Source organism: Rutidosis leptorrhynchoides, chromosome 1, assembly GCF_046630445.1.
Source record: "Rutidosis leptorrhynchoides isolate AG116_Rl617_1_P2 chromosome 1, CSIRO_AGI_Rlap_v1, whole genome shotgun sequence".
Classification (NCBI taxonomy): domain Eukaryota; kingdom Viridiplantae; phylum Streptophyta; class Magnoliopsida; order Asterales; family Asteraceae; genus Rutidosis; species Rutidosis leptorrhynchoides.
Window position 1 is genome coordinate 183,256,724 of NC_092333.1, and position 10,079 is coordinate 183,266,802.

At 33.4% G+C, this 10,079-nt stretch overlaps 1 protein-coding gene across 1 annotated transcript; it reads right to left on the minus strand.

The window, feature by feature from the left end:
- Positions 1–1,092: 1,092 nt before the first annotated feature.
- Positions 1,093–2,006, minus strand: LOC139892684 (uncharacterized). The gene is made up of 3 exons (XM_071875804.1): positions 1,728–2,006; positions 1,501–1,613; positions 1,093–1,381 (listed from the first exon to the last, which is right to left on the minus strand). The coding sequence occupies exons 1-3, from the start codon at positions 2,004–2,006 to the stop codon at positions 1,093–1,095; spliced, it is 681 nt and encodes a 226-aa protein (XP_071731905.1).
- Positions 2,007–10,079: the final 8,073 nt, after the last annotated feature.

Sequence of the window (10,079 nt, forward strand, 5' to 3'; positions counted from 1 at the left end):
GCCAACCCTGCATTGTTCAATATAGTCATATGTATTTTTACTACAAAATACATAAGGTGAGTTTCATTAATCCCTTTTTAAATGCTTTTGCAATATATATTTTTGGGACTGAGAATACATGCGCTTTTATAAATGTTTTACGAAATAGACACAAGTAATCGAAACTACATTATATGGTTGAATGATCGAAGACGAATATGCCCCTTTTTGCTTGGTAACCTAAGAATTAGTAAACCGATCTACTAATTGACGCGAATCCTAAAGATAGATCTATCGGGCCCAACAAGCCCCATCCAAAGTACCGGATGCTTTAGTACTTCGAAATTTATATCATGTCCGAAGGAGGATCCCGGAATGATGGGGATATTCTTATATGCATATTGTGAATGTCGGTTACCAGGTGTTCAATCCATATGAATGATATTTTTGTCTCTATGCATGAGACGTATGTTTATGAGAAATGGAAATATGAAATCTTGTGGTCTATTAAAATTATGAAATGATTATTTATGTTAAACTAATGAACTCACCAACCTTTTGGTTGACACTTTAAAGCATGTTTATTCTTAGGTACGAAAGAAATCTTCCGCTGTGCATTAACTCATATTAGAGACATTACTTGGAGTCATTCATGACATATTTCAAAAGACGTTGCATTCAAGTCGTTGAGTTCATCAATATTATTATTAAGTCAATTATAGTTGGATATATTATGAAATGGTATGCCTGCTGTCAATTTTCGATGTAATGAAAGTTTGTCTTTTCAAAAACGAATGCAATGTTTGTAAAATGTATCATATAGGGGTCAAGTACCTCGCAATGTAATCAACTGTTGTGAATCATTTAAAATCGATATGGACTTCGTCCGGATGGATTAGGACGGGTCATCACAAACTCATCGTTTCCGACAAAATCAACGGCCCATCTAAAATCTGTCGACCCGCGACAAAAGCCGATTGTTCCTTGCTAATTATGGAATCTATAACCTTTGAGAGACGACTGGCAAGAACTTTGGTGATATCTTGTACTGAACACCAACCAAGGAAATCAGGCGATAGTCTTTAATGGAAGAAGGATTGGAATTTTTTGGGATCAATGTAATAAAGGCCGAACTGGCCCCTTAGGCAAACGACATTCAGCAAACGCCAACCTAATGGATGCCACCAAATCAGTCCGCAAATCTTCCCAATACAACTTTATAAATGAGAACGAAAAACCGTCGGGACCCGGTGCCTTATCACTACCACATTCCCATATCGCTGCTTTAATTTCTTCCTCCGAAACCATTTTTTCCAGCTCAATACACGGTGTACTCGATAGCAGTGAATCAGGCCGCAGGTCAGGCAGATTAGAAACATCATCTATAGCCATGAACTTATCCCTATAGAAAGAAAAAAATGCGTCCTTAATAAACTCAGGTCTGCAATCCAATCCCCGTCCAAGTTAATACCTTTTATTGTTTGTCCCATCCGCCTTTGTTTTAACATACAATAGAAAAACTTAGAGTTCTCGTCTCCTTCTACATCCCATTTAATTCGAACTTTTTGAAAGTTATCTTCGTCTTCAATCTTAAAAATGCAATCCAACTCCATATTGAGATAGTTCCTTTCCTCCTATTCGGATTGCAACACAGAATTATCATCAATCTTTAAGTCAATCTCCTCAATTTTAGCCAAAATCGACTGTTATGTACCCATTTCGACCACCCTTTTATTTTTGATCCGAACTTTAAGTTTAGATTTCAAACATTTAAGCTTGTCATGAAAGGAATTCATGCTCAAATACTCCCCACAGTGGAGACCTTCATTGACCAAATTATCAAAGTCCGGGTATTTAGTCCAAGAATTGAAAAACTTAAATGGAGTGGGACCAAAATCAACTTCTTCATTGTGAAACAATAATGGTCGTAGATGATCGGACAAGCCTCTCGCAAGAGCTATAAGTTTCATATCCGTAAATATCGAAAGAACATTATTAGATACCAAAACTCTGTCAATCCTACTCATTTTCTTTGCGCTTTTGTTAATCCACGTAAAGCGTCTTCCACATAGTGGAATGGCAACTAACCCGGTATTGCCGATGAAAGTATTAAAAACACTCGCAGTGGGGTCGATTGTTTTTAGTGTGACGTCTACAATTCACTTTCAGTTTAACATTAAGATTAGATTAAATGGCTTTAAGGATGGATCATATTTCGTCAATCGATTATATCTTGCTGACAAAAATCGTTAACAACTTGTTAGCTAGCTAGGTGCCAAAGGACTATTCACGGAACCATATATGTTTGAAATTTTTTTATGCAAAATTTAAACTCGGGATAGTTCGCTAAATGGCTAACTTGAGATAAATGATTCTTATCTCAATTGCTCGAGCTCGAACTGTTCGTTAAATGCTCAAACTCGCTGACACTCATAACATAGAATTTGTATGACATGTAAATTTGATCAATTGAGCCAAATAAATTTTACCTTGTAGGTGGTAGGTAAACCTTCATATTTGCATGACCATTTTATCACAATGGTTTCACTTTCACATGTGAATTAAGAAGGAATCCAGCTCATACAATTTAATGTGATTTTTAAAGTATGCGTAAAAACACGTACTTGTTTAATCTTTAAATTCAGTTTTGATGGGCTCTAATAATGGTACAATCTTGGTAAAGCAATTATATAAAGTAAATTAGAGCCAATATTTTTCGTGACAAACTAAAATAGAGAAGTGAACACTTGTTTTAATAACAAGGTGAAGAGAGAAATTGACATAGTATAACATGTTTTTGTATTAGAGGGCTGATATTTGTTTAACTATATTACAAATCAAGGTTACACGAAGTCTTATCTTCAAATATTATTAGTAGTACATTTTGAGGTGACTGTCAAAAGGGTTAGAAATGATTACTGAATAATTCACTTTCATCACAAAAGAATGATCAGTCGGTTCATGGCTTAAAAGGTAATCCTTCTTTATGGTTTAACGGTGTGGAAAATGGCGTTTCTATGGATGTGTCAGGAGGCGAATGATGATAATACCATGTTTGTGGTTAGATTAGATCGATTGAAAAAGGAGAAGAAGAAAAAGGAAAGGAGAATTGTTGGTGAAAAGTAAGGTAGATTCGAATGTTTTGAATAGAGATGGTCCTAGAGAACTAATTGGTGATGATATCCCAGGTCAAGAAAGAAGACGAACGATATCCACTTCGGATCACCTTAAGCTTAAAGACAACATTGACGATTTGAATTACGAGGACGCGATTCAGAACTTGTTTATGGCTCCTCGAGATGGAAGGGATGGAGGTTCCTCGCCTTTCAGGAGATGAGGTATGTCCGTGGAGGCTTTTGCTGAATTTGATGGTATGATGACACGTTTGACCAAGGAGAGTGTGTCGGGTGTAGGATCTGCCAATGTGTTATCGTACAAGATAGAGATTCGGTCCAGAAAGAATTCATTGAAAGAGACGATCAAGGGAAGATTGAAAACGGCGGGTCCTAGAGGTTGATTGGTGTGCTTCGACTTGCGTACTTTGTTTGTTATTGTCCTTTTATTTAGTGGTGTTGTCGGTTTTGTTTGGATAGTAGTTTGCATATTAGGTTTCGAGTTGTTATGGAGGCTCGTTTATAGATAGTTTGCGTGTAGATGTAGTTTTCTAGGTGCGAGGTTCCTCATTTCCCCTATCTTTTTAGTTATTCCCGTTGAGGACATTTTCCTTTAGAAAACAACCTCGTTTCTATATGTGTTTTCGTTATTTTCGTCAAAAAAATTTCTTGTAGCTTTCTTACACGTCAATTCAAAACAACGCAAGCTTTAATTAAATAAATATATTTTTGATCACACTAAAAGAATTTTGCTAATGACAATCCTTAAAGTTGTCATTAAGATGCAGTAAATTATTCTGCACGGCAGTTACATGTCACTAATTTCATGATAGAAGTTAATGGATTGTACAAGAAATTTACGTGTATTAACAAAATCTTAATATAAAACAAAGTTTAATAACAGAAATAATAAATGAATATCGGGTAATCAATAGATAGTATGTGCATAAAAATACTCCGGTCAGTAGTACCAAAGTAGATTGTACAACTCATTTCATATATTTGGTCTAATTCGTTATGTTGGGAGATTTATGTAATGTGTACCTATTAGAGTTTTAGAGTTATGTATTTATAAGTTAACGATTAGGGTTTGAATAGAATTCTATCCTCATATAATCGTGATATTCTTTCTTAATTAACATGCGTTACTTAAGAAAACCAAATAAGGTTGGTCTTATCATTTACCTTAGCGTGCAAGGTAAACTAATTGTCCAAGTCATTAAAGACTGCATCCATTGGTATAGGCGCATAGGAATCGCGAATATGCCCTTGGATTTATTCACAGCGTACGTAGATGATGGCATCTAGTACGCAGGTTAGGACTTGGATGCGTATTTCGCATAGACCTGCGGATATGCGTATCATTATTTAACATATGAATTTGAGTAGTCTACAAAATTATTTTTAAATTTAAGTAACTTACAACTACAAATTAATAAACTTGAATGGTCTCTTGATGTATTATAAAACACAATCCATGTGCATACATTTACATTTCAAATGTCAACACGTATTATCATTTTATGTAAAGATTACAACAATTAAGGGGTCGAGAGGAAAATTGCACACACAAATGAAATGTCAAGACTAACCACTTAAACGAAAAAAACATGTATTAAGATAACAACATTATTCAATATTATGGCAATCATTAATTCACTATGGGAAAGAGAACTTTATCATTAAACAGATTGTGCATTGTCGGGTATTATGTAGATACGAAATGGTCAAGAGTTCGATTTTCAGAAGGTTTTTTCAATGCGGTTTTCTTCCGACACAGATCATGGATATAATCGGCTCGGTGGTATTCCATGCGGATCCCCCACCAGTGACTCATATCTTCCTATTCAAAAAAAAAAAAAAAAAAAAGTCATCTATCAACGGCAATGTAAAAAACTGCTTTCAAAAAAATCTCTAACCAGCAATCAACTGGGTAATGACTTATAGGAAACGATTCAATTAACCAATTAAACTTCACCTATCTAGTTACATAATCTTACTTTTTTTTTCTTTCGTATTTTTCGCTACACTATTAAACTAACATTTAGTTACATATTTTTGCTCCTAATCGTGTCCTAAGTCGCCAATAGTCATCGACCCATCACTCATTCATCTATTAACTAATAATATTCTTGTAAATTGTTTAGTTATCAACTTTATTTTATGTTCATATGATGATATGATATAAGATAAAATATAGTAAAAGATATAATGCGCATCTATATCTCTTGTGTTTCCACTATTCCGTTTATATAATTAAGTCGGTAAAATAAGTTTATTTGTTACCTATAGGCAGCAATCCAGATATATAATTGGTGGGAGACCAACGAGGCAACGAACCACCATTGGCTAGTCTGTTGGGCACCACCACCACCGTCACCGGGTCATGGTCCACAACCACAAACCAAATAACAAATCAGAAAAGATAAGGTGGGTGCGTGCGTATTCTGAATTGACTTTTGGGGTCGAATGTTGGCCGCATAAGTCCATTTCCTGACCCTAAATTATTAACAAAAACGTGACACGTATTCGTCTGTTACGGAGTATATATTGTTAGTTTATTTATTATTTATGTTTATGTTTATGTTATATATATATATATATATATATATATATATATATATATATATATATATATATATATATATATATATATATATATATTAGGTTTTTGAGCCCGTGCGTTGCACGAGTGTGTAAAAAATCGTACAAAAAATATCATTTGCAGTTTATATTGGTATTTAAATAGCGATATTAAAAAATAGGAAAATATAAGAATTATTTAAAAGCCCGTGGTGTTGACAAAATTTAAAAATTCTTTTCGAGTTTAAGAGCCCGTGGTGTTACCGAATTTCAAAAGTTCTTTTAAGCTTAAGAGCCCGTGGTGTTGACAAATTTTAAAAGTGATTTTGGGTGATGTTATTAATTTAATGTCTACAATTTTTTTTTCTCACAATTAATATTTTTTTAATATATAAATTATATACTACGTAATATTTAGAGTATAATGAAAAGTTGTCATGGAACGTAACATTAGTAAAGTATAAGTTATATTATTTTAGAATTATTATATACAATTATTTTTCAAATAAAAGTGTAACCCGCAAGTTTAATTTTAGAAAAGTTGTTAGTCATTTAGCAAAATAATGATACTCGGAGAAATCGTTATGTATAATTAATATTATAAATAATATTATAATAGTTATATTTGTCATAAATATTTTAAGGACTTAAACTGTAAATGTAAATCACTTTCATAATTATTATTTAAAAGAAATGTTCCGTTGGTTCGTACCATGTATATTTTTATTAATATAGATATTTATTATTAATTTAAATAAAAAATAATAATGATAAATTTAATAACTAAATGATTAATAACAATATTAATATACAAAATGATTTATAAACATATGTAATAATTTAGGTAATGATTTTTGTGATGAATATTTATTTTATTTAGGGGAAATCTTATCTGCAAAAATGTGCAGCCCAAGCCCGGATCCCTGCATGAATTTCTAAAAAATGATACATTTTTATGTTTATTACTTTCTGACGTTAACTATTCTCAATTCTGAAGAAGTAAAACAAAAAATCCATTCATCAAAACAATATTTCCCCAAATTTTGGCACATGTAATCAACCTCCTCACATGCACATATATATACACCGTTGTATACAGCGAAAACGTAAAATAAATTTGATTTAGGAAAAATTACGTGGTTTGTTAACATTATCATGATAACACTTAATTTTTTTTTGCGTAGTTGGTACTTAGGTTTTGTGTAACTTACGTGATTGATACCCGTGACTAACTGCAGTTAGTTATGAGTACCAATTACGTAAGTTACAAAAAACCTAGGTACCAACTACTCAAAAAAACTTTAGGTGTTGTCATGATAATATAAACAAACCACGGATATCAATGGCGTAAAATTTTTCTTCGTAATTCAAGAAATTATTAAAGTCTTTTTTAATTATATAATAATCTACTATTTATCACGAGTATAATTTAAAATTTATTTATTTTTATTATTATAAAAAAATTATAATTTAATTTATTTATTTTATATCAGTATGTAATGTAATTACGTAATACTGATTAATTGATCAAGATATATAGAAGAGATATTGGAACATTAATTTAGAAGAGATGATGGAAGCCGGAGTTCATTTTGGCCATGGTACTAGGAAATGGAATCCTAAAATGGCACCTTATATCTCTGCAAAACGTAAAGGTATTCATATTACAAATCTTACTAGAACTGCTCGTTTTTTATCAGAAGCTTGTGATTTGATTTTTGATGCAGCAAGTAAGGGAAAACAATTCTTAATGTTCGGTTTTGAATTAGAGACGTTAAAAATAATAAATCGACGTCGACTATAACCCCTAGCCTTCCAAGCTAACGATGCGGGTTCGATTCCCGCTACCCGCTCTATATCCTCTCTTATATATTCTATTCTATATCTATCTATTATCTTACTATAATTTAAATTTCATTATAAAATAAAATTAGTAAATACTCTAATCTAATAAAATTAGTAAATACTCTAATCTAATAGACTCTAATACATTTAAATATATCATATCATTTATAATAAAATTGAATATACAATTCAAAAAATTTTATTACATATTTCTTTTTTCAAATAAAAGATCCCAAAGTAAAAATACCCAAAAATCGCAATGAAAAGCGTCCATTGTCTAATGGATAGGACAGAGGTCTTCTAAACCTTTAGTATATGTTCAAATCCTATTGGACGCAATTTTTTTCCAGATATGTTTTTAGGTTTCGATATCAAAAAAGAAATTTGGAATGATTTGGATCCGAAACGCTTGAGTACCCTTTTTTTTATTGAAATTTTTTTGAAAAGGGTGCTCAATTTGTTTAGGATGCTTGTTCCTGAAGTATAAAACGCTCCCTCTGTTCCTGAATAGCTTCTTTCAAAATGGCTTCTGCTTCCTCGGTGAATGTTTTGGTAGAAGATATTATTTCTTGAAACTGTGGTTTATTGGTTTTTAAATAAGTACGTAACTCAACCAGAAATTTCCTTACTTGTCCAACTTCTAATGAATCTAGATAACCGTTTGTTCCGGTATAAATAGTAAGTACCTGTTCTTCTACCCCGAGAGGGGCGGATTGGGATTGTTTAAGCAATTCACGTAATCGTTGACCTCTTGCCAATTGATTCTGAGTAGCTTTATCGAGATCAGAAGCAAATTGTGCAAAAGCTTCTAATTCTGCGAATTGTGCCAGTTCCAATTTTAATTTACCGGCTACTTGTTTCATAGCTTTAATTTGAGCTGCAGACCCCACTCTGGAAACAGAGATACCCACATTAATTGCGGGTCGGATTCCAGCATTGAATAGATCAGCAGATAAGAATATTTGTCCATCAGTAATAGAAATTACATTAGTAGGAATATAAGCCGAAACATCTCCCGATTGGGTTTCAACTATTGGTAAAGCGGTCATACTTCCTTCACCTAAAAGAGAACTTAATTTAGCAGCTCTTTCTAAAAGGCATGAATGTAAATAAAAAACATCCCCTGGATAAGCTTCACGCCCAGGTGGTCTTCGTAATAGAAGAGACATTTGGCGATAAGCTTGCGCTTGTTTAGAGAGATCATCATAAATGATTGAAGTGTGTCGTTCAAGGTACATAAAATATTCAGCCAGAGCTGCTCCTGTATAAGGAGCGAGGTATTGTAATGTAGCAGGGGAATCCGCCGTTTCGGCTACCACAATAGTATATTCCATCGCGCCCCTTTCCTGGAAAGTAGTCACTACCTGAGCCATAGAAGATGCTTTTTGACCAATAGCTACATAAACGCATATTACATTTTGGCCTTGTTGATTTAGAATTGTATCTGTTGCTACTACTGTTTTACCGGTCTATCTATCCCCAATTATTAATTCTCGCTGACCACGTCCTATGGGAATCATTGAATCAATAGCAATAAGCCCTGTTTGAAGAGGCTCATATACAGAACGTCGAGAAATAATCCCAGGAGCGGGCGATTCAATTAACCTATATTCAGAAGATGAAATTTCACCTCTACCATCAATAGGTTTAGCCAGGGCGTTTACAACATGACCCAAATAGGCCTCGCTCACTGGTATCTGAGCAATTTTTCCTGTTACTTTTACAGAACTCCCTTCTTGTATCAGCAAACCATCACTCATTAATACAACGACAACATTAGTTGATTCCAAATTAAGAGCAATGCCTATTGTACCTTCTTGAAATTCTACTAATTCACCCGCCATTACTTCATCAAGACCATGAATACGAGCAATGGCATCACCTACTTGAAGTACGGTACCGGTGTTTACAATCTTTACGTCTCTATTATATTGCTCAATACGTTTACGGATAATATTACTAATTTCGTCGGCTTGAATGGTTACCATGAGTTAATTCTTTTTTGAAAAAAAAAAATCAAAAATAATGCCTAAAGTAGAAGGACTAATCCGTTATTTGTTTCATCGCCCCCAATATGCTAATATTGGCACTGATAGTACGTAAATGTAACTCGCCGTTTAAACAACTATTTAGAGTTCCTAGAGCTCCTTGTAAGGCTTGTTGGAAAACCCGTTGTCGGACTTGATTACTGGCCTTTTGTTGTTCAAAATTTATAGTTTCATTTTTGTAATTTTCTAGTTGGTCCAAAGTCTTATAAGTTGAATCAATCAAATTCAATTTTTCTCGCTCTATCTCAGAGTATCCATTCACGCGAAACTGATCTGCTTCTATTTCCACTTTCCGTAAGCGAGCTCGGGCTTTTTCCAACTGTTCGATGGCCCCCTCGCGCAATTCTTCTAAATTTCTAATAGTATTCAAGATTCTATGTTTTCGATTATCTAATAAATCACTTAATGAAAGTAGATTATCTTTCCATTCATTTCAAAAATGCCATGATCCCTTCTCGAACCAAACATGAATCTTTCGATTCATTTGGCTCTCACGCTCAATGTAAATTCC